The following is a 27,968-nucleotide window of genomic DNA, read 5'->3' as shown; positions in this document are numbered from 1 at the left end:
TAATAGAAACAATTAGCTTGAATTTGTTCGCTTTACCAATAAATCTTTCCATCTAAACCACCTTTTAAACATAGTTGTCGGCTCTGTAGTCCATCCTGTTATAAACGATAAGTTCCAGACACAAACACCTCCAATAAGCTTAATTTAAAGCTACTTTATTCCCCTCCAGTACTACAAGTTTCTTGTCTGCCGCTGCTTGATGGATATTTAAGAAAGAGACACCAGGATTTACTGCACAACAAAATATAATTTAATGAATTCACTTTTTCCACCGTGCGCAACCACAAATTTATAATGTAAAAAAAAAAAAAAAAAACAGAAAACAGTGAAACGGGAAATGAACCGGTCCTCTCCTCTTGTCTTAATGTAAGGCATGCAGTCTCCACAGAGCTGGGAACATCGAAAGCTGTACGGGTCGTCACACTGACACGCGGCCACAAATGCACACGAAAGCGCTCGTAGTATCCGCTCCTTTTCTCGGGGGTTTGGGGGAAATACATTTATTCTTTGCACAGACGATGAGTAGAAGTGGGATTCATCACGACACCAAAAAGTATAGTATAGTTCACAAGCAGCAACGCTAACACCTTCTCCACCAGGAGGAGTGACTGGTGCTGCTGGGAGACCGAGCATGGGTTGCACGTTAACATGTGGGCTACACGTTAACATGGCTACACATGTGGGTTACACGTTAACATGGCTACACATGTGGGTTACACGTCAACATGTGGGTTACACGTTAACATGTGGGTTACACGTTAACATGTGGGTTACACGTTAACATGGCTACACATGTGGGTTACACGTTAACATGGCTACACATGTGGGTTACACGTTAACATGGCTACACATGTGGGCTACACATGTGGGCTACACATGTGGGTTACACGCTAACATGGTGACACATGTGGGTTACACGCTAACATGGTGACACATGTGGGTTACATGTTAACATGTGGGTAACACGTTAACATGTGGGTAACACGTTAACATGGTTTCACATGTGGGCTACACGTTAACATATGGGTAACGTTAACATGGCTACACATGTGGGTTACACGTAAACATGGTTTCACATTAACATGGTGACACATGTGCGTAACACGTTAACATGTGGGTAACACGTCAACATGGTTTCACATGTGGGTTACACGTTAACATGGTGACACATGTGGGTTACACGTTAACATGGTGACACATGTGGGTAACACGTTAACATGGCTACTCGTCAACATGGCTACACATGTGGGTTACACATTAACATGTGAGTAACGTTAACATGGTTACACGTGTGGGTTGAACATTAAGATGGCGACACATGTGGGTTACACATTAACATCGTAACACATGTGGGTTACACATTAACATGGCGACACATGTGGGCAACACGTTAACATGGTTACGCGTTAACATGGCGACACATGTGGGTAACGTTAACATGGTAACACATGTGGGTTACACGTTAACATGGTTACACATGTGGGTTACACGTTAACATGGTTACACATGTGGGTTACACGTTAACATGGTTACACATGTGGGTTACACGTTAACATGGTTACACATGTGGGTTACACGTTAACATGGTTACACATGTGGGTTACACGTTAACATGGTTACACATGTGGGTTACACGTTAACATGGTTACACATGTGGGTTACACGTTAACATGGTTACACACAAAGGGGTTAGTAGTGCACAGAAATGAGGATGATTTGAACAGCCGTGACTCTGGCATTCAACCCTTTTTTTTTGCAGCGAGCCCTTTTTCATTTTCTGGAACTGGTTTTCTTTCTGAACCAGTGGAGCCAGTAGAGACGAGTCCCGTCACTCGGTGGTAAGGACGACCTTCATCTGGAAGTCACGTCCCGTAACTCTCATATAAAAAAGCGCCGACGTTTTTTCCTTTATCTATCTGGATGGTGCAAACCTCCTAGAGACCTCTGGGATTCAAAGTGGCCTCAGCTATATAGAAATACAATTATACATTTGCCTCCATATAAAAATAAAATTAGCAACACAAATATTGCACACCTTAGTGAGTTTAGATTGATCGGTTTACTGATGAGCTATTGAGAAAAATGTACAGACATGTAAATAATAAACCTGGTGCGGTATAAATAAATATTTAATTCCCTAATATGGGAGTGCGTGTGTGTGGGGGGGGGGGGGGGGGGGGGAGGGGCAGAGGTGGAGTCACGGCTGCCAATGGGAGACGATGGAGTTGGTGGTGGGTGAAGGTAGTTTAGTGCTGCTGCTGCGCGTCCAGCTCTCTCTGGCGGCAGGCCACGGCCGTGATGAGGGCGGCCCCCTTGCCGCTGCCGTCCTCGGACAGCAGGAAGTTGACGTTGCATTTCGGGGCGAGATCCTTCACCGTCTGCTGGAAGATCCGCGAGAAGCTGAGGGAGGAGAGCAACAGGAACAGGGTTCATACACAGCGACCAGTGGATTTCTATGACTTTAAACCAAATTTCCATGACCAAGATTTTTTTAAATCTGGGTGTAAACAGTAAAAAGTGAGTAAATGTAGTATTTAAACTAACAATGAGAATACAAAGCATACAGTAAACCTTAAATGACACAAATGAATGAGACAATAGTTTGATTAAAAGAATAAACATTTATATAGATGCCCGTATGTATGCCTGCTTATATTATGAGCGTCTTTCTTTTAAAAGCATATTCATTATTTCAAACTCAGCGTAACTGAACCTCATGAACAGAACACATTTTTCAAGGACTTTTCCAGGCCTGGAAATAACCATTTTTAAATTCCATGACTCTTCCAGGTTTCCCGTGACCGAACGAACCCTGCCATGTTTGTGTAAACACACATGGCCAATAAAGCTGATTCTGCTGTCAATGAAAGACTTAAGGGTTCAATGTTAACCCCTCCACTCCTGCTGCCAAAGTATTCTTCCAGAAAATGACGCTGCTGCCTTTAGTCCGTGTAGAAATATTCTAAAAATTGTCCGTCTGCAAACTGCTTGTTTTGTCAAACAGTCCAGAAAAAAAAAATTGGAGCAAATCTTCATATTTAATGAGCAGAAACCAGCAAATGTTTCCTTGATAAATTATACAAATTGTTCTTTTTTTTTATGTCAACCATCAGAGAGAAATTAATTTACCAACTGCTTCAGCTCTCGTTTCAAGACAAAGATTTTAGTGCGAAAACTAAAATGGAGGGCAGCAGGTGCCGTCCATTTGATACAAGGTTCATCTCCTGCATCCTGATGGAACTGGATATGTGTTTTTAGACGGATTATTAAACCCATTGTGCCCTGCGTCTTACTGCGGGTGCAGCTTGTAGAGCGTGCCGTCCACGCCCACGGTGGTGTCCAGGTGGTCCAGGCCTCGGTTCTCACGGATCTTGTCCACCACGGCAGCCATCCCGGCTCCGCAGATCTGAGCCGCGCGGCGGGACACCGTGCCGCACACCTCCTTCACGATGATACTGTCGTCACAGGTGCTGTCGAGACCCAGCTGCTGCAGGATCGCCCTGACCTGCAGCAGCGCCAGACGATCGCTGTGGAGCGGGAGGGAGGGAGGGGTCAGAGGTCAGCCAACAGCAGGAGGGTCACCGGATACCTCACAGCTGCTGCCAGAGGCTAAGGTAGGCTTAACCAGGGTATAAACTCAAGTGGTCACATTGCCCCCCACACCCACGATGCTACTTTTGTGCCATAGACTTTAAATAAACGAGCATATATCAGATATTTAACAGTCCTGGCGACTAATTCTGCAATTTCAGGGGTTTTCCATTCATTTTACTACAGTATGAAGATCAACACACAGCATGTCTGCTTTGACAAATACCATCTCAAAATGTAAGTTTAAACAAATTACTGTTTTGCATTTTCGCACAAGAGTGAGGACAATGAAAGCTCTGTTTTCTGTGTGAAGCATCGCACGCTTCGTCAACTTGATTTTCATATTGAATAATTCATGCAAATAGACGCAGGAGAAACACTGTACTGTGGTTTGTACTAAAGCAAACTATTTGGGATTCAATATGTGGTTTATATTTGTATTTTAGAACATGTTTACATGCTTTAATGTTTAAAAAATAAATTATTTTTTCCTCATACCGTCTGTCTGAATATACCTGTATTCACCCCGTCTGAAACGCGCCTGTCTCTTTAAGACTGCTCCAAAAGAAAAGCCAGGTCTGCTCTGATTGGCTTGTGAGGAATAAAAGATGGCGCACCTTTTTAAAAAGGTATAGCTCTTAAGCTGTGTGTGGAGATACTCGTCTTATTTCACAGTTTGTGGATTGACAGGAACTCCAGAGACCCGAACGCATCACCGGAAAGCTCTTCATGTCCCTTTAAGGCCTTGCTGGTCTAAAAGGTGTCCATGTCCCCTTTAAGGCCTTGCTGGTCTAAAGCTCTTCATGTCCCTTTAAGGCCTTGCTGGTCTAAAAGGTGTCCATGTCCCCTTTAAGGCCTTGCTGGTCTAAAGCTCTTCATGTCCCCTTTAAGGCCTTGCTGGTCTAAAGCTGGTCTAAAGCTCTTTAAGTCCCTTTAAGATCTTGCTGGTCTAAAGCTGGTCTCAAGGTTTTCTGCCATGAAACTTCATTCTGTTGCATTAACAATCTGATGAAAAGTAGTTTGTAGCAAAAATGAAGTCACTTATCTGCTAAAATATGAAAACTCTACCACTATATGGCCCATATCCATATTTTAGGGTGGATTTTTACTTTGACTACTGGACCCCTAGACCCCTGGACCCCTGGACCCCGGCTCACCTCTCAATCTGCGACAGGAACTTGGTCTCGAAGATGCCCCTGGTCTTCAGCGCCTCTGAGATTTGCCCCCGGAAGAGGAAGCCGCGTCTGGTCAGGTCGAGCAGGATCTGCCTGACGATCTCTCCGAGGTACATGCCGCTGCACATCTTCTCATACCTGCGGGGGGGGGAAAGAGACGCAGCTCAGTTCTGCTTTTATTCTTTCCATCGGCAACAAAGAGGACGCCGCTGGAGGCCGGAGGAGCGCCGTCACCTCTGTTTGCCTTCGTTGAGCGAGTTCTCGTCCACCGCCTGGTCGTACTGCGTCCGGATGTCGTCCAGGCAGCCGTTGTCTCCGAACGCGCCCCACTCCATGTTGACGCACATGAGGCCCTCGCTGCCGTCCACTAGCTCCACGTTCTTGGCCTCTTCCATGTAGCAGGCGTTGCTGCCGGTCCCTGAGAGGACAATAAAGATCTAAGACATCTGCAACTGTAGGTCAGCGTTTCCTATCGGTTCTGCAGATCTGGTCCTCATCCCGAGAATGTGAGCAGACACATTCTGACCAATGGGTTTCATGACTTTAAACCAAATTTCCATGAGCAAACATCTGGGTGTAAACAGTAGAAAGTGAGTAAATGTAGTATTTAAACTAACAATGAGAATACAAAGCATACAGTAAACCTTAAATGACTCAAATGAATGAGACAATAGTTTGATTAAAAGAATAAACATTTATATAGATGCCTGTATGTATGCCTGCTTTTATTCTGATAGTCTTTCTTTTAAAAGCATATTAATTTTTTTCAAGAACTTTTCCAGGCCTGGAAATAACCATTTTAAAATTCCATGACTCTTCCAGGTTTTCCATGAGCGTGAGAACCTTTGTATACAAGTTCACCGACTAATTATTTATCAATTACCTTAAAAGGGTCAGTTCTGGTTTACAGTGCGTTTGTGTGAGGTTCTTCTGTGAGTAAATGGAGAACCAGACGGGAGCAAAGAAATGTTCTGCTGTGGACGTATTTCACCTAAAAGAATCTATATCAGTTTAAGTGAACGCGTTGTTTAGAGTGTTTTTCCCTCTTTACCGATGACAGACCTTTTCAAAGCCACTAGACTCCTTTGACAAAAAGGTCATTTTGATCTTGCTGGTCGATCAGTTGGTTTGTGTAACATTATTGATTTTGTCAACGGAGTCTAGTGGCTTTGAAGCATCGATAACGGCTTCAGCTCACCATCAGAAAGGTCTGACATCAAGATAAAATATGAAATATGTTTTATTCCATTGTATTGATTTATTTTAGAAGGAATATTCTCGAGTGAGGGAAATAATGTAATTTTTGATTTGGGGGGGGGGGGGGAGCTGTCCCTTAAGGTTAATATTATATTGCACAGTCATCATTTCATCAGCTGATGAAATTTAAATTATGTAATATTATAATGAAAAATATTAAGATAAATAAATAAGATTTTTAATTTCTCTTTTAAATATATGTATTTTTTATATTTAAAATGTATTTAACATCTTTAATTTAAATATTTCTTTTTTTTAAATATTTTTTATATCTTTTAAAAATATATTTATAATATTTGTTCTATATTTTTTATGATTTATAAGACGTGAACATATTCTAAATAAAGCCTTCACTTAAACGGATATAGATTCTTTTAGGAGTCTAAAATACATCCACGGCAGAACATCACTTCACTGGTTCTCCATCGACTGCAGCAGAACTCTGACTCTGGAGAAGAACCTCACACACAAACACACTTTAAAACGTCTGAACTTTCCCTTGGACATTTCTTTTAAATATATTCCTGATTAAGCCGTGTTGAGACTGACCTGCGATCAGCCCCACCTCACAGTTGGGCTCCTCGTAGGCGCAGGTCATCATCGTGCCCACGGTGTCGTTCACGATGGCAACCACGTCCAGCTCGAACTCCTGCAGACACAAAACACAACTAGAAGATGAAACAGACGTACGATGGAACCACCTATGATGTCACGGTATTACGCAAATCTCACAATTCAAGATGTGTATATATGCTTTGTGTTATAATCCAATAACTCCATGTGCACATCATGTTACTTTTAAATTAGTAGAACTGTGAAACTGGAGAAGATTTCTTCTCTTTTCTCCGCAGGTCAACATGTTAGATGATCACATCCTCAAATGGATAATATCGCTCAATGCCTGCAGGTTTTCACTCCACATTTAAAGCGACGTAAATCCAGCAATCGGGGCCTGGATTAATATTCGGGTCTGGTACCACAATGCAGTTCACTCGCATTCCTAAACAAGCGACACAATAATACAAAATAAAATACACAAGCTACACTGCAGACACACAATCCTCCCCAGTGTCTGGAAGTTGGTTTTCCAGGTGTTACGACATGCTTTTACAACAATAACCAAACACACGGCTCCGGTCCCGCTTCACCTCTCGGTCAATGCACTTAACACGCAATACTTACTGGGAACTCCACCTAAAAAAAGGGCGAGATCGATATCAGAAACTCAAAAACTGCTGTCGTAATCAGAACCGGAACATTTAAAACGCTTGATTTAATTCCAGTCCACAGGTGCCGGTGCGCCGCCCTGTCATCAGGACGTACCAGGAGATGGAGCGCAGCGATGGCGGCCATTTTGAACCGTCTTTACCGTAACCTGTTTCCTTTGGTCGCGCCGACGCCGTGCAGAGCAACCAAACGCACGCCGTGCCCACAGGACGGTTCTACCTGGGATCCTTTACTCTTAACACGTTGATCCAGGGGTTTGTTTGTTGAAGGCCGGTCGGCCATGTTTTATGTTCTAGGCTTTTCAAAGCAACACGAGACAACAATGAGGTGGTCCCAAAATAAGTCTATGAGATATATATATATAAATAATCTAAGTTCTCGACAACACATTCAATCAAACTGCATCAGCAAAGCAGCAGTCAGAAGTTAATTTAAGCAGACATTCATACTAAATGTGTAGATGGATGAATCTCAAATTTAAAATACGTAATAATAAGTAAACGTTTTTGCAATGCTGCACTAATTGCTGCAAAGCTTTTTATTATACCCTACTTATGTCCTCATGTTTAGTGAGCCTGCATTGGTCACATGGTTCCTTTAAAAGCAACCGACACCACCGTAACACCCCGTGATGAGAGAATGCCCTTCCTGAGAGAGAGAGAGAGAACTTCCTGAGAGAGAGAGAGAGAGAGAGAGAGAGAGAGAGAACACTTCCTGAGAGAGAGAGAGCTTCCTGTGTGTACTTCCTGAGAGAGAGAACTTCCTGAGAGAGAGAGAGAGAACTTCCTGAGAGAGAGAGAGAGAGAGCTTCCTGTGTGTACTTCCTGAGAGAGAGAGAACTTCCTGTGTGTACTTCCTGAGAGAGAGAGAGCTTCCTGTGTGTACTTCGAGAAAGAGAGCGAGAGAGAGAGAGAGAGAGAGAGAGAGAGAGCACTTCCTGTGAGAGAAGAAGCACTTCCTGTGAGAGAGAATGTACTTCCTGTGTGTACTTCCTGAGAGAGAGCGAGAGAGAATGCACTTCCTGTGAGAGAAGATGCACTTCCTGTGTGTACTTCCTGAGAGAGAGAGAATGTACTTCGAGAGAGAGAGAGAGAGAGAGAGCGCACTTCCTGTGTACTTCCTGAGAGAGAGAGGCTGCACTTCCTGAGAGAGAGAGGCTGCACTTCCTGAGAGAGAGAGGCTGCACTTCCTGAGAGAGAGAGGCTGCACTTCCTGAGAGAGAGAGGCTGCACTTCCTGAGAGAGAGAGGCTGCACTTCCTGAGAGAGAGGCTGCACTTCCTGAGAGAGAGGCTGCACTTCCTGAGAGAGGATGTTTCCCGTGTGCCGTTACCTCTTTCCTCTTGATGGCGTCCCGAAGGAGCTCCACCACATTCTCCCCCTCGCAGTCTGTGGCCTTGAATCCTTTGGTCCAGGTTACGAGGATGCCCTGCAGAGCACACACACACACACACACACACACACACACATGTCATAACAACAACAACAACAACAACGGTGAGGTCGGAGCAGCCTTCTGACTAAAGAGGTCAACTCTTGAAACCCTGAGCCGGAGAGGCAAGAACACGGATGACGACATCGATGATATATCCTTGATTAACGTTCTGCAGTCGGCTGTTTACTGGACTTTACTTAATTTACCTTTTATTGATCGCATCTAGGGGCGGATGTATCGATACTGGAGCTTATTGATACTCTTATCGGTTCCTTTAGATTAAAGTGTGGGAAAGAGACTGAATACATCCTGTAAACACATATTCTAGACCCTTCTGTCCGCCTCTATCTTCGTGTCCCAACATGAGATAACATGGATGCAGTTAGTGACAGTGTGGGCTCCATAGACTAGCAGCGTGTTGGGCAGGAGGACGAGTAGATGAGTGACGGGTTATCTACTCGTCCTTGCCACCCTATTTCTGCTTATAGCTCCGCCTCTCTGGTCCTTCCCTCTCTGAGGAGAACGTACCGCGTCCAAGCTGGTCTGATGGCAGGGGAAGGAGAAGGTGAAGCCCAGCGGCAGGCGAGCGCTCTTCATCCCCATGTAGTCCAGGAAGTCGGAGATGCAGTGCACGATGTGGTCGAAGAGCTGCAGAGGGAGAGACGGCGTTTAGCGGTTCGAATACCGAGAGGCGAACATGTCCTAGATTTAGTTTGATGGCGTTCGCAGAGAAGTATGAAAGTACGGGAGCGTCTGCGTCGTTACCTCTTCTCCGGTTCCCTGCATGACTTCTATGGGAATGGCGTAGATTTTGTTGTGCATCTCCACCGATCGCTTCTTCCCGCTGCGAATCTTCACCAGAAGAACGCGGAAGTTTGTCCCTCCGAGGTCCAGAGCGAGGAAATCCCCGTTCTCTGCATCATAAGAGAAGTTTTATTGTTTTAGGGTAAGAACCCGACAGCGTAACTTTAACCCGTCGAATGAAATATGTTTTATTCCATTGTATTGATTTATTTTAGAAGGAATATTCTCGAGTGAGGGAAATAATGTCATTTTTATTTTGGTGGTGGTGGGGGGGAGGAGCTGTCCCTAATATTATATTTCAGATAGTGTCAGAATTTCATCAGCTGATGAAATTATGACACTATCTGAAATATAATATTAATCTTATTGTAATATTATAATAATGACAAATATTAAGATAAATAAATAATATTTTTAATTATTTTTTAAATATATGTATTTTTTATATTAAAAATATATTTAATATCTTTAATTTAAATATTTATTTTTTTTATATATTTTTATATCTTTTAAAAATATATTTATAATATTTGTTCTATATGATTTATAACAACATAAATGCATTATTTTATTTATTAAAATATTTTACATATAACAAAATAGTGAAATGCTGGTTTCTCCACACCCACTGAGATAGATAGATAGATATATATATATAAAAAGGAAAACCGTGCACAGATTTCAGTTTAAATTACTATAGGAATCTTAATTCATTAAAATTTGTATTGTAAAAATGTAGCATTTATAAGTTTACCAAATGGTCCTTCCCTCCCACTCGTCTGCATGCTGATATGTAAACATATGTTTTGGTCACCTGACCCGTCCGGTGTCGTGCGGACGTAGGTGGGCAGCATCTTGACCGTGGCTTCCTGGTGGGAGCTCTTCTTCAGGCCTCTCTCGATCTCCTGCCTCATGCGCTTCTTCACCTCCAGCAGCTGCGCTTTGCTCAGCCTGAACTCGGCCATCGTCTGCTGGATCTGCCGCGCCTGCTCCGTCAGCCGGTACGCCACGGCCGTCACCATGGCGGCGCCTTTGGAGCTGCCACTCTCCGACAGCAGGAAGCGGACGTCCGAGTCCGGGACCAGGCGGCGCACCGTCTTGTGCAGGCGGCGGGCGTATCTGAGACGAGGAGGAAGAGGAAGAAGAGGAGGAGGAGGAAGCTTGAGATGGTCTGAAGGCTCACACATAAACATCTCCTTTCTCAATTTTAAATGGAGTATTTCATCGTAAAACATGGTACTGCTTCTTTACTTTTTAAAGTTAGTATTATTGCTGTATTTGTTGTTATTACCATTAACTTTGTTATTATTAATATCGTTATAATTTTTTGCCATTATTATTATTATGGACATTTATATAATTATACTGCACAAGGACCAGGAAGTAAATAGAAGTAAATAGATTAGGGTAAAACAAAAAAGATAATCTAGATAATTATAATATGGGAATGCTGAAAAAATCCAACGGATGACGTTCAAAGCAATTACACATACATACTGATTATGGTTAATAAATATGGTCCCAACATAGTGGAAATATTTGATATATACACATATATAAATTTAAATTACAAATTTAGACCTCACAAAATATCTCAATTATGGCTGAAATACACAATAATGTTGAAATGTGCTCCAACCCTATGCTTTTAACAAAAAATAGAAGTAATTTGGATTAATTGTGGGAGTTTTTCCTCAGACTGATTCATGGGAAATCTTCCCAGCAGTGAAATTCCTCCTCCTCCTCCTCCTCCTCCTCCTCCTCCTCCTGACTCACTGCGGGTGCATCTTGTAGAGCGACCCGTCGATGCCCACGGTGGTGCGCATGCGCGTGGACCCTTTGTTTTCCTTCAGGCGGGCGAGGATGCCGCCCATGGTGGACGCCACCAGGTTGGCGGAGCGGAACGACACGATGGTGCACACGTGCTGCACGGCCAGGCAGTCCTCGTCCGACGGCTCCACGCCGAGCCGCGTCAGGATCTCCATGCACTTCTTCAGCCCCTCTTTGCTCCTGCAGACCACAACACATTCGGTTCAAAAAAAATTATCCTTCAGCGGAAACATGGAGGATCTCGTCCCCGCCGCTGAAGGTATAGTGTCATCATTTCAGTGACATTTTAATTATGTAATATTATATAATAATAATAAAAATGTTAAGATAAATAAATTATAATTTTATAAAAAAATATTTATAACAAATACATTACATTTAATATGAAAAGTATTCTATATTTATTACAATATTTTACATACAAAAATAAGTGAAACGCTGGTTTCTCCACACTACACCCAGATAAATAAATAAATAAATATATATTGATTGGAATCGTAATTCATTTTTATAAGTTGAAAATACATGAGAACATTTTTGCATTTATAAGTTTACCAAATGGTCCTTCACTCCCACTTCTCTGCATATTGATATATTCTTGTACATACGACCATCTTTTGTACATATACCGCCGAATGTTTAGTGCTTTCATATCCGTCTTATTATACTGTGTTTTCTTATTTTCAAAACTGTTGACTCAGAGCCCTGCACAAAAAAAACAAACGTGTCTGGACTGTTGGTCTAGGCACAAATAAAAACCTTGATAGATAATATATATATAAATAAATAAATATAAAAACCTTGATATTTTATATATATATATATATATATATAAAATCAAGGTTTTTATTGTTGCCATTTGTGCCTAGACCAACAGTAAGTGTATTTTTAATTTATTTTGCCACCGCTGCTGAAGGTAAAAAAAAAAAAAAAGTGACGAACCAAATCTGTGGCGTGACTCACTTTTCGATGGCGGAGACGTGCTTGGTCTCGATGGTTCCCTTGGTCAGGAGCTCCGGGGTGATCCGGCCCTCGAACAGAAGCCCCTCTTTGGCCATCTTGACCAGGATGAGTCGAACCAGCTCCCCCATGTACATCCCGCTGGCCATCTTCTCAAACCTGAGCGGAGACGACGCGTTAGTCACTCCCTCTCCAAAGACCCACATGCTGCTGTCGCTAGGCAGGATACAGCGTTTAGAAAAGACTATTTTAAAAAGGAACAAAAACTGATCTTTTTCTAGAATAATGGTGATAATAAAAGTGAGATCGGATCTCCAGGAAATCAAGCGTATACCGCTTTTCTGTAGAAGAAATGTATTTCACAAAATGACGTGCAAATTAACTCTACACATTGTTAACACAACACCTTTTGTTGCAGGCTAAAATTACATCTTTTCACTTTTTATCCCTATTTTGCAGAGCATGAAAAGTATTAAATATTTTACATAGAAGGAGGAAGAGGAAGAAAGGAAAGAAAAGAAAGAAAAAAGGAAAGGAAGAAATAAGGAAAGAGGAAGGAAAGAAGGAAGACGAAGGAAGGAAAGGAAGAAAGAGGAAGGAAAGAGGAAAGGAAGAAAGAGGAAGGAAAGAAGGAAGGAAGAAGGAAAGAAGGAAGGAAAGAAGGAAAGAAGGAAGGAAAGAAGGAAAGAAGGAAAGAAATAAGGAAAGAGGAAGGAAAAAAAGAAGAAGGAAAGAGGAAAGAAGGAAGGAAAGAGGAAAGAAGGAAGGAAAGAGGAAAGGAAGAAAGAAGGAAAGGAAGAAAGACAAAGGAAAGAGGAAAGGAAGAAAGAAGGAAAGAGGAAAGGAAGAAAGAAGGAAAGAGATAAGGAAGAAACAAGGAAAGAAGGAAGGAAGGAAAAAGGAAGACGAAGGAAGGAAAGAAGGAAGGAAAGAAGGAAGGAAGACGAAGGAAGGAAAGAAGGAAGACAAAGAAGAAGGAAGGAAAGAAGGAAGACGAAGGAAGGAAAGAAGGAAGACGAAGGAAGGAAAGAAGGAAGACAACGAAGAAGGAAGGAAAGAGGAGAGAAAGGAAAGAAAGGAGGAAGGAAAGAAGGAAGAAAGAAAGAAGAAAGAAAGGGGAAAGAAGAATGACAGAGGAAAGAGGAAAGAGAAAGCAAGAGGAAAGAAGAAGGAAATCCTACAGTTAAAGTTAAAGAAGTCCTCAAACATCTCGCAAAATATGTAATATATATATTTTTTTTCCCTCAAGCAGGAATCTTCCAGAAAGACTATATTTTGGTGAAACTAAATGAAGGGAAAGGAACCCAGATCTCACAGCTGCTTCCCCGGGTTGATGGAGCCTCTGTCGATCTCGCGGTCGAACTCGGTGCGGATGTCCTCCAGGGACCCGTCGTCCCCGAAGGCGCCCCACTCCGTGTTGATGCACATCCGGCCCTCGTCCCCTTCCACCTGGTCGATGTGCCGCAGCTCCTCCATGTAGCAGGCGTTGGTCCCGGTTCCTGCAGGGCGCAGGGCGGAGGGGTCACGTTCTCATGCCTTTGGCGCCCCCCACATGCAGAACTGTGTAATGCTACCGAAAGGGGCTTTGCATGCATGCCGTACTTTTCAGCTTTAACCTCTTAACATTCCTGTAAAATTTGCCGAAAAACGCCTATCCAGGTATACCCAAAGTAAACTGGAAGCTGTACTTGAACTATGTGGAGTAAATGCATGGTCTTGGTCTCTTTTGAAAGGTAACAATCTGAAGCTTTTTTCCCTCAATAGTCAGAATCACTTTAAGTGCTGCTGACACTGAGTTATATGAGTTTGAACACAGTAAAGTATAAGGTTTTTATTTCCACCTGAACATTTCTTTGCAAATAGATGCCTGTAGATGACTATAAATGGGACTTATGGACTGGAAAACACAATGGGACCATAGCCTGAAGCCTTTTCTAGTCTGAGTAAAAAGTTGATAACAATATCACAGAAAATGAATATTTTACACATGTTTTTCTAATGAAATGTCTAGGCGTTTTTTAATTTTGAGACTGAAAATATTCATGATATATATATATATACATGATAGTCTTGCAAACTTATATAGGTACTATTCATATATACTACCAGTATTGCTGACACAGAGAAAATGAAGTATAAATGCATTTTTATGCTAATTTGCACTTCAGACTGAAGCTCTACAGCAGCTGTCTCTTCTCATCAAATTGAAGGCTGTTGGGATTATTTGCCCCCCCCCCCCCTCTTCCCGCCTATCTTTGTTTAGGCAATTTCATTGGCTGTCCGAAACGCCTGTCATCTGACCTGTACGACGCAGCAGACGGGAGCCACGTAAGAAAATAGAGGCTGAGCCTAAACTTCAGCGTAGCTTCTGGTTGGGTAATGTAGCTTGTCAGTCAGGACATGAAGCTCCTATTGGTTCAAGTGGGGTCTCATTGGAACCGTTAGATTTCGGCGGACATGTTGATAGCGAGTTTGTAGCTGTGCCATGCAAACATATGCAAACATGCAAGCTCTCCCATGCAAACATAACTTGCTGCTAAAAACAACACTACTTTCGGTCATAACTTTCAGCTGCAATGGAATGATGCAACGCCAGTTGGTGGATATTTATGGATGTAATCACGTGTTTTGGACTAAATCTTTTATGGGATTTATTTTTGTTGGACCTTTACGACGTAACAACGCCATTTTTGTTGGAATATTATGGATTTATGGATCAATATGAGGCGTCATCGGTGAGTTGTCTTGATTTTCAAATCGCTTGTTTGTTTGTTGTTGTCTGACAAAAGTATTGATTGTAGCTGCTGTGGTGGTCTGATCTTGAAACGGAGTGGACAGCTGGAATCACAAGAATCGTAGGTTTCCAGAAACATATGGCACTCGTACCGAACTAACGGAATGTACAGTGTATAGTTGAAATGTGCGCCTGCGCGACAGCAGAACGTTAAGAGGTTAAAAAAACAAACATTTTTAGACGCAGCATCGGCCCTTAGTGGTTTAAACACCAACCTGTGTTTAGGCCCTTTCCTCGAAAATTGCCTACCAAAGCTAAAAAGGGTGTATCTCTGCAACCACTAGGGCTGTTTGAATAATGTTGGTGTTATAATAAAAGGTACACATGTGAGATTGCGTTCAGATGTGTAAATATCAGTATATATGTTACTGGTTAAGAGTAAATGAAGATGACGCAACAATGAAAAGGTTTCAGGTCCGCCTATAAAAAAAAAGAACACTTCCAGGATGATTATTTCTTTGAATTGATGCAGCTGTAAGGTCCAACTCTAACCCAAATCATAGCTCAATATGTGAACATTCTCTAACCCAAATCATAGCTCAATATGTGAACATTCTCTAACCCAAATCATAACTCAATATGTGAACATTCTCTGGGGGGGCTGGTTTTTAAAAGTTTAATCTCCTTTTTTATATTATTTTCTCAGAGATCGCTGTGTCTTTACCGATGATGATGCCCACTTCACAGCGCTGGTCGTCAAATCCGCAGGTCATCATGGTGCCGACGGTGTCGTTCACCACCGCCATGATGTCGGCCTCGTAGTCCTGGGAAAAACACAAAAACAAGATTATGTTGAACTCAAATCAAAGTAAATTTGGAGCGACACGTTCGGCCATTTTTAAAAAAGTAGACCATCATTTTCTCTGAAAAAAAAAGCAGTCGACATTTAATAAAACCATATATGTATTCCATAAATACGACGGTGTATTGAGGCCATTGTAGGTTTAAAAGAAGAAAAGAAGGTTCTATATGGAGAAAAAGTTGATTTTTTTTTTTATTAAAGTGGTAATTTGCAAGAAAAGCTAAAAAAAAAAAAAAAAAAAATATTGTGTTTTCTTTTCTTTGCAGGAGCCATATTTCACTCTCGATGTGATCAGCCTCTTCCCTCAGACGTCTGTTTGCCGTGTGCTACGTCTGCGATGGATGATTAACTACTGCAGCCCTACTCAGACCCTTCCTCTTATCTGAACTAATATATGGTTGTGTTAAGAACGACACACACGGCAAACACACACACACACACACCAGTGGAAAAGTACAAGCCCAGTGGAAATTTTCCATCTGACTCCATAATTGACTTATTTTGTTTTAACCTCAAAGGCCCTAATACACATGACATGTATACATATTAAATAAATACATATGCAAACTGCTGCATGAAAGGAAGAGAGCAGAACTCGCCCCTCGTTTCTTGATGGCTCTGTTCAGGAGGCTCACGACGTCCATGCCTTCCACGCCGCTGGCTTTGAACTTCTTCGTCCACGTCAACAAGACCGCCTATAAAACACCAGACGGGCAAAACCGCTCCGTTACAGTCGACTCCAAAATGTCCTCCATTGCCGTTCCCTTCACGCCGTCTCTTCCCACAATGCACTTTTATACCGTTTTATGCACTTCATACAGTAAAAATGCTAAACATCCTCCGCCTCAGTTGATTTTGGAACCTCTGGACTTTATGAATGAAAGCAGAAACTCCCTTAGCGTGTAACTCCACAAGGTTTACCTCGTCCAGCTTGGTTTGGGCGCAGGGGAAGGAGAAGGTGAAGCCCACAGGAAGCTTCTTGTCCTTGATCTTCTGCTTCTCCATGAAGTCGGCCAGGCAATCTGCAACGTGGGTGAAGAGCTGCGGACGGAGAACATGCTTTTTACACGGCAGAAGATAAAGAACCTTCGACTCCTCTAACCTTTTACACTTCATTATCAAAAGTTCAGCAACTATTTTGTCGTAAGTTAATCACTTTCACCTCACAAAACAGTGATTTTCTCTTCTATTTTTCAAGTTAAGAGTCCTGACAGTGGAAACAAATCATGTGATTCTCTGCATCTCATTTATATGAATCAGGGTAAACAAATGCAGTAATATTCAAAGCTAAATATCTCTAAAATAGTTCAAACAAAAAGTGATAATACACTTTTTTTATTGCATTATTATTATTATATAGATTATATATATATTATATGCACCCGATAAAGAAACATCATCATATTCAACACAACAAGTTTCACCGTCAACGGCTGTTTTGCTTCATATTCATAATTAGGGGGAATCTTTTGGTATCTCACAATTTAGAGTTTTTAAATCAACTGATTGCATTAATGTAAAACACACAAAGGCTAACAAAGACAAACATGTATTCATGCTAAACTTGAACAAAGAAACACAAAAAGGTTTCAGTGTTTCAAGAACAACAAGTTCAACTAAACGAAAAATAGAAATTCTGCGCGTTACATAAATATAATTGGTCGACTAGCTGCCTTTTTATTGTTTCCCCGAGACACAAAATATCACTGGGAAACTAGTATTGTGTGTAATTTTTCAACAAACCGGACAATAATGTTTGACAGGAAGTTGATTTAAAAATAGTTTCCCGTGAAGGTTTAATTAGAAAAGACGAGCAGAAATTGACTCGTTTTGCAGGAAAACGCAGAATAAAAAAAATAAATAAAAAAAAAAAGTTTAAGATACGTCGGATTACTTTCCTTCAGTGGCAACTTTTTTAGTTTATAAACTTGAAAATCTAGTTTTTGAAGTTTATTTAAACCCGTAGAAGATAAGAATCTCGATTGTTACGTTTGATACATTTGACAAGTCTCTCCGTGAACACGAAACCTCGGCGCCGACGGACCCGTCCTCACGGCGCGGGACACGTCCGGGCAGCTGGTCCCCGCGACGCGTCATTGAGCAGCATCTGTGTGTGCGAGTCACGGTCCGGACCAATCACACGGCCTCAGGCCGCCGCTGGTGTTTTGATATCACGTTACAGCGCGGCCGCCGGCTGCTGGACTGAAGGTCAGCGCGGCTCCTCTGGCGTTATTACGGGGGTCGGGTTACACGCCCTGATCCTGGAGATGACCTCTGCTGCTACTGAGGCTGTGTGTGTGTGTGTGCAGGACAGACACACAACCTGAGGCTGTGTGTGTGTGTGTGTGTGTGTGTGTGTGTGTGTGTGTGCAGGACAGACACAACCTGAGGCTGTGTGTGTGTAGGACAGACACACAACCTGAGGCTGTGTGTGTGTGTGTGTGTGCGTGTGCAGGACAGACACACAACCTGAGGCTGTGTGTGTGTGTGTGTGTGTGTGTGTGTAGGACAGACACACAACCTTCTCAAGAGGACAGTCCAGACTTTAGATGGACAGATGAGATTTACATCCAGTTGTTTTTGTGTTAAATATGAAAACTAGAAGTAGTAAGTTTATTTAAGATAAGATCAAACTTATTTGAGGGAGACAGAGAGGGAGAGAGATGAAATAAGAGAGGGGGGAGAAACAGAGGGAAAGAGAGAGGGGAAACAAAGGAAGGGTGGAAAAAGAGAGGGAAAGAGAGGGGGGGGAAAGAAGGAAAGAGAGAGGGGGGGAAAGAGGGAAAGAGAGGGGGGGAAAGAGGGAAAGAAGGAAAGAGAGAGGGGGGAAAGAGGGAAAGAGAAGGAACGAGAGAAAGGGAGGGAACGAGAGAGAGAGAAAGGGAGGGAACGAGAGAGGGAGGAACGAGAGAGGGGACGGTAGAGAAAGACAGAAACTGAGGGGAAGGGGCAGAAAGAGAGAGAAAGGGGGCGGGGGAGAAAGAGGGCGGGGGAGAAATAAAGAGGGAGATAAAGGAGGGAGGGAAGAAAGAGAAAATTAAGAGAGGGAAAGATGTCAAAGGAAAGAGAAAAGAGACAAATGTGGAGAGAAAGAGGGTTGAAATAGGGAAGGGGTGAAGGGAGAGAGGGGGAGAGAAAGAGAAAGTGGGGGAGACAGGGACAGAAAAAAAGGGGGGAAGAGAGACAAAGATAAGAGGGGAGAAATAGGGAGAAATAGGGAGAAATAGGGAGGAGAGAGGTATTTTGTGTTTACCCGTGACCCGCTGCCGTGGATGATGTCGTCGGGCGTCTCGTAGACCTGACTCTCCATCTGAACCGGCTGCTTCTTGTCCTGCGTCACCTTGACGCGCAGGATCTTGAAGTTGGAGCCGCCGAGGTCCAGAGCGATGAAGTCTCCCTTCTCTGCCCAGTGGAGTACAGGAAGCGTTAAACATTTAAACTCTTCATTCAGCTGCTTACTGTCCACCAGGGGGCGACTCCTCTGGTTGTATAGAAGTCTATGCTTCATGTGTTAAAGCTGCATTCTCTCTCCTCACCACCAGGGGGCGATTTCCAAATATGGCAACTTCTGTTTATTGGTTTATTGGCCGTAATCCAACACGGCGACGACGAAAATGTCAAACTCAAGACTTATGTTCAGTCTATGTTTACAAGTGAAGATGATAAATAAGACGGACTTCACGGGCGCTCCTGGCTGCAGCAAGTACAAGTACACGTACACGTACTTGTACTTGTACCTGCTGCAGCTGTTCACAGGGTATTTCATCGTGTTATCTCAGCGCTCCATCAAGGCTCGCGCTTTTGTGTGTCGGCAGGATCCAGATCTGGGACCCGACAACGGGCCGGTAATGGAAACGACCGCAATCTGAACTCTTAAGAGACAAAAAAAAAAAAAAAAACAGTCAAGAGGAGGGGACGCGCAGAAAAACAAAACAAGGACGTTATTTTCAAGGTGCGCTCTAGTCTCCTCATGCGACCCGAGCCTCTCTGGGCACGAAACCAAAACGTAAAGCGATCCTCCGCAGAGAGAGAGAGCAGCGTAGAGCTCATTTTGTTATTCCCCAACACACACCTGTTGCCTACAAACAAGTACAGACATCACAACAAGTGAATCATGTGCAGGCGATGCATCAGAAGACGGGCAGTAGCTTCTGATGTTTAACGCCACGGATGACTCCTTCGCCTCCATCGGGAGGCGGATCAGGTGTCGCAGGAATCAGACCTGTGACCTTTTCAAAAGGAGAACAGACACGGCGACACAACAATGTTCCGCTCTGAGATATTTGTCATGTGACCGGAATGAGCCGCCTGACAGGAGAGGTGTTGGTGACCGGCAGCAGAGTCCTTTTTATCTCCTGTCCTGCTTTGACCTCTGGGCCAATCAGAGTGAGCGGATGCCTCTTAGTTCATATATACATATAATATACGTACATGTATACAAATATATGATTCACAGTTTTAAACAAACAAAGACTGGAGAGGGAGGTTTAGAGAGTATGTAGGTATATATATATATATATATATATATATATATATATATATATATATATATATATATATATATATATATATATATATATATATATATATATATATATATATATATATATATATATATATATATATACACACACACACACACATATATGCATGCGTGTGTGTATATACATTATTCACAGAGCTGTGTGTGCGTCATGGCCGTGAAGAGATCTCATCAATGACTGAAACCCGAGATCACCGGTCACCATGGTGACGGATTCCTTCAGTTGAGATATTGGCATCAGATCTTCTCGTATTTGTTACATGATTTTAATTCTTAATTCAACGTCTACTTGGCGCTTTTATCCGCTTTACTTTTTCATCTGTCGACGTGTGGATCAGTTCCATCTCTCGGCCCGTTCCCGGTCCTCGTGTGGTTGTTGGAAACCTATTTATAAAGCCAGCCGGGCTCACTGGATGTTATTCCTGTGTTGCTAACGGAGACGAGCCTGCTGGGCAGCAACATTATGGTCTGCTGTGAAGATTTGATCATCAGAATCAAAGTCAGCGACGTTTCGCTGCAACTTAATTACAGTAAAATGCAATTTAAAAATAACGAGGTTACACGAGATATAATATAATAATGTTTAGCTTTTTGCTACATTATATTACAACTTTTCAAAAACAGCTCTGATTTTTATTTTGCATTTTCCTTTATAAATTACTGTACATTTGTTTTTGGATGAAAATATTTTTTATCCGCAGCACTTTTTAACACTTTCACTGACATGCAGGTGCTGATGTTGTGACACAAGTCTCATCAAAAGACTTATAACTGAATATTTTAGTTCTAAATTCTGCATTTTGATACTTTAAGATTAAATTACACTGCAGCTATAGCACATTTTTTATATAAAATACTTGTTTTATTAAATCGTCTCAAATCAATAAAACTGGCTGCATGTTTTGAGACGGGTACAGAGCCCCGGTCGGGCCGGTTGAACTCTTTGGCCCCCGGGGGCCGAAAACAACAGTGACCCAGTGAGTCCAGAGCACAACACACAGAGGCCGGCCGCTTTGCCCCATCAGCACATTGTTCACAGACGGAGAGCAGCGGGACGCGCCGGGCGCCGCCTCACCGCGCCGGCAGCAGAAAGACGGACGCTGTGACACAACAACGTCTGGAGTGGACACTTTACGGCATTATGAACGTATGAATACTGACTTATTATGGTAATAAATATGGTCACAATGTTAAAACAAAGTAAAACAAATGTTTTATATATAGACACATACATATATATACACACGTGTGTGTGTGTATGTATGTGTGTGTATATATATATATATATATATATATATATATATATATATATATATATATATATATATATATATATATATATATATATTATACACATACATATATATATATATATATATTATACACATACATATATATTTATAAATAGAAAAAAAATATATTTTATACATATATAAATAGAGAAAATATATATATATATATTATACATATATATTTATAAATAGAAAAAAAATATATATTTTATACATATATAAATAGAAAAAAATATATATTATACATATATATTTATAAATAGAAAATATATATATTATACATATATAAATAGAAGAAAAAAAAAAAAATATATATATATATATATATATATATATATATATATATAAAAAATAAATAAATAAATGTGCCCTTTTGTACTTTCTAGCTTTGTTTGCTGAATCAATGGGCTTCTTCTGCTGAGGGACACCAGGAAGTGATGTCGAGGAATCGCAGGTCATTCAATATCTAACTAATATTTAACTTCCAGCTAAATATTACAAACAGGATGTCAAAGTGTTTCTCTAAGACGCAACAACATGTTAAAGCCACTCCTTTAACGTGTCTCTAGCTCACTATTTACTATGTTTTAAAACTGGGACAATAAGTATGTACGGATATATGGCCACGTGTATTTTGTATTTGTGTGTAAACCGTACCTGACCCGTCGGGGATGGACCTGACGAAGGTGGGCAGCATCTTGACCGTGGCGGTGGGGCTGGTGTCGCGGCCCAGCCCGTTCTCCATCTCCCGCCGGAACCGGTTCATGATGTCCTTCAGGGTGTCGTCCGAGTAACGCATGGAGTACAGGTACTTATCGATCTGAGGAGGCAGGAGGCGGGACACGGGGTTCAAATGACAGAAGTAAAGAGTAGAGGCATGACAACAGATGTGAAGATAAACAGACAAGAGGAATAAAGGTTGATACAGAAAGACAGTCAAGGCACACTCTGCACATTCCACCCGCCATAAATGTTTCGATATTAAAAACCTAGATAAGAGACACAGACAGCGTTGTACGCGATGTGTCAGCAGGGCGGAGACCATCTCCCCTTCTGATTTATACACCTTCCATCTTACTGAGAGAGTAGCTAAACGCCAGCTTTGCCTGTAGTGCATCTACCCTGAAAATACACTTAAAAAAAAAGCATAATTTTCTATAAGCTGTCGCATTTCAATCAAAGCCCTTTTCCCTCTTTTCCGTAGACTTCAAATTAAACACAAACGACTGATCATCTATAGACGTGTGCTTTCCTACGCTGTGACAAGAGGATGAAGCATTACGTTAAAGTATTACTCATTTAGGGGCTGGCTAGTTAGCTCACTAGCTAGCTTGCTAGCTAGCTCACTAGCTAGCTTGCTAGCTCCACTATGATTTCCTGTGTCAGAAACAGAACACAAACAGGAGCTGCTGGTTACTTTTACATTTCAGCCAGACATTACTATTCATAAATAACCGCCCATGATAGCCGGTTCCCTACCAATTAGCCTGTGCTAATCACTAGTGCTAATGCTAACCACTAGCATGCTGACTATTGTGATGATTCTGCTAACGGTGCTGTAAAGGGCCTGTTGCGTTGACAAAATAAACTCTATGAAATACTTGTGTATTTGAGTTTACATGAAAGGCTGGGATATGTTGAAAGGGTAACGACTACTCTTCACTAACACTCTTTAGTAATTGCAATTGCCGGTTTTCAACCAGTAGTAGGCCGTCACAATGCATATTTACGCCACAATATTCAAATACTTTGCACTAAAACATTCCAGGTTTGGGCCTGAATCCATCAACAACAGGACTAAAGACCCGTATGCATTGGTTTCCAGGTTGGGGGGCTTAGTTGCTCTTTGACTAATTGCATGAGAGACATGTTGGTTCCTGTGGCAGCTAGAAAATCAATAGATTGATTCACTAAACCCAAAGTAGAACGCATTGCGAGAAGGAGGCTGCACCCAGATACAGACGACGTCCAATATGTGCCGTGACATACGGGGACTTCAGAAACAGAATAGTCAGTTTATTTCTCATGGCAACGCCGTGCAGTTTAATTCCAGTTAAAGCATCAAATCAACGGCCGTGTGTTGGTGGGGATTTACCCCCAGTTATTGTTATGTAATGACACAGTTCATGCCAATCGGGCACGACAAAGCACAGAGATCCACTGAGCCATGAAACACAATCCACACATTTGTTTGCAGGCGTCTCCGTGTGGCATTACTCTCCTTAGCCTCTCAAAACCACTAACGCTTCAATGAAGGGCATTGAATGCATCGTTTCCAGGTCAAAATCGTGGGAGACAAATCACTTTTATTCATTTTATTCCCGTCTTTCGCTGTTGACCTTGTGAGTTTGTGTGCCAAAAAGTTAATTTAAATTTGGCAACAAAAATAAATCATATAAAAATATTCATCTTCTTCTTACGACATGAAGTTGAAGTTATATGGTGGCAAAATATTTGTTTTAAGTATATATATTCTGATTAGATAACAGGGCTACATTTAACCTGGTTGGAATCTGCTCTGCCTTTATTTAAAGCGCTGTGTGTTTGAACAGTGCTTTGCTCATCAACGTGAGATTGTAAAGAGCATCACAGGTCAAAAGGTTTATACCTTTTGTTACTATGATGCTAAACCCACCTTTATTTATTACTACCACGTATTAATAAGCCGGTGAACAGATGTACACGCTTGGATAACTATCCTCCTTTATTTTTTAAGGGTCGTGAGTCACGCCGGTGGAGACTGTTGTAAATTCCACTAACCTACTTCAGCAAAGACACACACACCTACTGCACTGTGACGCCACACACACACCTACTGCACTGTGACGCCACACACACACACACCTACTGCACTGTGACGCCACACACACACACACCTACTGCACTGTGACGCCACACACACACACACCTACTGCACTGTGACGCTACACACACACACACACACCTACTGCACTGTGACGCTACACACACACACACACACACCTACTGCACTGTGACGCCACACACACACACACCTACTGCACTGTGACGCTACACACACACACACACCTACTGCACTGTGACGCCACACACACCTACTGCACTGTGACGCATCTACAGCAATGACGTAGGGCTGCACAATATTCACGGCTGCCACAATTAAATGAGCATGATCGTCAGCGACATTGGCGATCAAAATGCTGCTCTGTTACATATCAAATCAAGCGCAACCACCTGAAAAATCACCACAAACCACAGCACAACGAATGCATTAAGGCTAAAATAAACGAGGAATGCATAAAGGCTAAAGCTAAAATAAACGAGGAATGCATTAAGGCTAAAGCTACCTCACTGAATCTCAATGTATTAAGGCAAAAGCTAACGCTACCTCACTGAATCTCAATGCATTAAGGCTAAAGCTAACGCTACCTCACTGAATCTCAATGCATTAAGGCTAAAGCTAACGTTACCTCACTGAATCTCAATGCATTAAGGCTAAAGCTAACGCTACCTCACTGAATCTCAATGCATTAAGGCTAAAGCTAACGCTACCTCACTGAATCTCAATGCATTAAGGCTAAAGCTAACGTTACCTCACTGAATCTCAATACATTAAGGCTAAAGCTAGCGCTACCTCACTGAATCTCAATGCATTAAGGCTAAAGCTAACGCTACCTCACTGAATCTCAATGCATTAAGGCTAAAGCTAACGCTACCTCACTGAATCTCAATGCATTAAGGCTAAAGCTAACGTTACCTCACTGAATCTCAATACATTAAGGCTAAAGCTAGCGCTACCTCACTGAATCTCAATGCATTAAGGCTAAAGCTAACGCTACCTCACTGAATCTCAATGCATTAAGGCTAAAGCTAACGTTACCTCACTGAATCTCCGGCCATGTCCAACGTTAACCCAGAAAACCACGACAGCGACCCTGCATAGCGCGACAGCGTATCCATCCACCTCCCAAAGACACAAGGAAATAACGGATGCAATCGCATTTCATTTGGCCAAAGACATGTCCAATTATTTCTCCAAACAGGCATTACCTGCACTGTTACCTGCACTCTGTTGATTTAATTTTGGGTAAAAAGTGTTGAAACTATTTTACATTTCCTTCTATGAGATGCACTGTGATAAGGACCAGTCTGATGCAAAGATGTGTATAAGAGCCAGAATGTAGCACAATGGAAGTGGAAGCAGTGTTAATTTAAAAACGTGAAAGCGCATTAAAAAGATGTTGTCCCTAAAATTAATAAATCATCGTGACAAATAATTGTCATTTGGGCCATAATCGTGCAGCCCTACTGTGACATCATGCATCTATAGCGGGGGTTCTTAACCTTTTTGACCTCGGGGCCCAGCTTTAAGTACAAAGTGCCCCGAGGCCCATTCAAATATTAACACTGTATTGGTTTATTAACCAATTGATCACACTATTGGTTTAACTTTTATTCAATAACTAAATCAAATCTATACAGCTCAACAAGCAAAAACCTTGTCAAATAAATGACATGTGATCATCACAAAGACATTTATTGATCATGTGTATGTAAACCTGCGCAGACAACAAGCCATGGAACAAATCAAGCTGATACAATAACTCATTTAAAAAAGGCTCAATTCAGGCATATGAACACAAAAATAACTAATAATTTGATTGTTCTACAAAAAGAAGGGGGACTTTTTTGGGAAATTTGATAAATACACTGCACATTTATTAGGAAAGTTGTTTTTTAGGATTAATTGTATTATTGAACTACTACAGTGCCCTCGGTAAATCCACAATGTTAATAAACCTCAACTTGAATATTTAAGACAGTAAACGTGAGGTTTTTACTTTCTTAGGAGAATATCTGTGTGTTCACAATTATTGGGCAACTATTAGTGTGCACACAATTCAAAATAATAATTTTCAAATTAAATAAACTCCAACTAACATTTAAATAAAGTGAAAATTAAAATATAGCCGTATGATGTGAATGATATGCTTCAGCAGTCTTCATGTTTGCAGACCCAGAAGTTGCTCTTCATATCTGTGACAGCTAGCTTTCACAGCACATGTGGAGTTGCTTGTCAGTGACAGGCAGACCGTTCTGCATCTGTAGTACATCGTCCTTTATCAAATCCCACCGGCTTTCGTTGGATGTTTGGTCTCTAGATACCGCTTTAGCTGTGAAGCCTTCAGTGCTGCGTTAGCTAGCGAGGCTAGCGTTAGCGAGGCTAGCCGCGTTAGCTAGCGAGGCTAGCCGCGTTAGCTAGCGAGGCTAGCGTTAGCGAGGCTAGCTGCGTTAGCGAGGCTAGCGTCAGCGTTAGCTAGCGTTAGCGAGGCTAGCGTCAGCGTTAGCTAGCGTTAGCGAGGCTAGCGTCAGCGTTAGCCCACACAGGCTCAGGGCTCCTCCTTGTGACCTCCGTTCACAAAGCTCTACTTCGTAAAGTCAGGATTATACTTGAACAAACATTTAGACGTTTGAGGGGACTTTGATCTTCATGTTTTCGTTTTAAATACTTCTCTATAACTTTCGCTACAGGCTAGCTAGCTGCTGGCTGAGTGTCTTCTTCTGCTTATTGGAGCTTGTTAAATAGCCGATGACGCATTACCGCCACCAAGTGGTGGGAAGCTGTATTGTAACTGAGCGTCTCGTGGATAACAGTAATATCTCTGCTGTCTTCAATTCATTACCTATGTCCCGCGGCTCCAGGTGAAAAACGCTCGTGGCCCAATGGTTAAGAATCACTGGCACTGTGACATCACGCATCTACAGCACTGACGTCATGCATGACATCATAACCCCCCCCCCCCCACTCCCCGGCTCATGTTCTGCATCCCAGCTCAGGTTTCCTGTATCCTGTATCACGGGTCTGTGTCTCCTTCGCCAGAGAGCATTGAGGGGAAGAGGGACATTGTGAAGCTCACGACTTCCCACCCCTCCCCCTTCTCCAACAGACACCTGTCTGCTTCCGCTCCGGAAACTTTCCTTAGCGACGGCACATCACTGGCCACGGCCCCTTCTCCCCCTCAAGGACATCCATGTCAAACGCTGTCAGACCCCCGAGCCAACTGGAACACGATCAAATCAGCTCACATCATGGCCTCCTCTTCCTCCTCTTCCTCCACATCCTACCCACCGCCCCGCGGGCTCTGCGCCCCGCGCCATGTCCGCGTCACACACTCACACACACAACCCCACGCTCTCCAACGAGTGTCGTCACTCACCTTCTTGAGCTGGTCATCCTTCAGCTCGGTGAAGTAGTAGGCCAGCAGCTGGGCCGCGATCAT

General features: G+C 42.3%; 1 protein-coding gene across 1 annotated transcript; it reads right to left on the bottom strand.

Moving 5' to 3' along the window:
* Positions 1-239: 239 nt before the first annotated feature.
* Positions 240-27,968, bottom strand: LOC306738319 (hexokinase-1-like; the record flags this gene model as incomplete). Its single annotated transcript, XM_079220157.1, has 18 exons — positions 240-2,400; positions 3,294-3,527; positions 4,749-4,904; positions 5,001-5,184; positions 6,573-6,672; positions 8,582-8,677; positions 9,212-9,331; positions 9,449-9,597; positions 10,302-10,606; positions 11,264-11,497; positions 12,281-12,436; positions 13,593-13,776; positions 15,736-15,835; positions 16,473-16,568; positions 16,795-16,914; positions 19,127-19,275; positions 22,366-22,528; positions 27,906-27,968. The coding sequence occupies 18 exons, from the start codon at positions 27,966-27,968 to the stop codon at positions 2,247-2,249; spliced, it is 2,763 nt and encodes a 920-aa protein (XP_079076283.1). The 3' UTR covers positions 240-2,246.

Source organism: Taurulus bubalis, assembly GCF_910589615.1.
Source record: "Taurulus bubalis genome assembly, chromosome: 6".
NCBI lineage: Eukaryota > Metazoa > Chordata > Actinopteri > Perciformes > Cottidae > Taurulus > Taurulus bubalis.
Note: the sequence above shows the minus strand (reverse complement) of the source record. Positions and strands in the feature narration are given on the sequence as shown.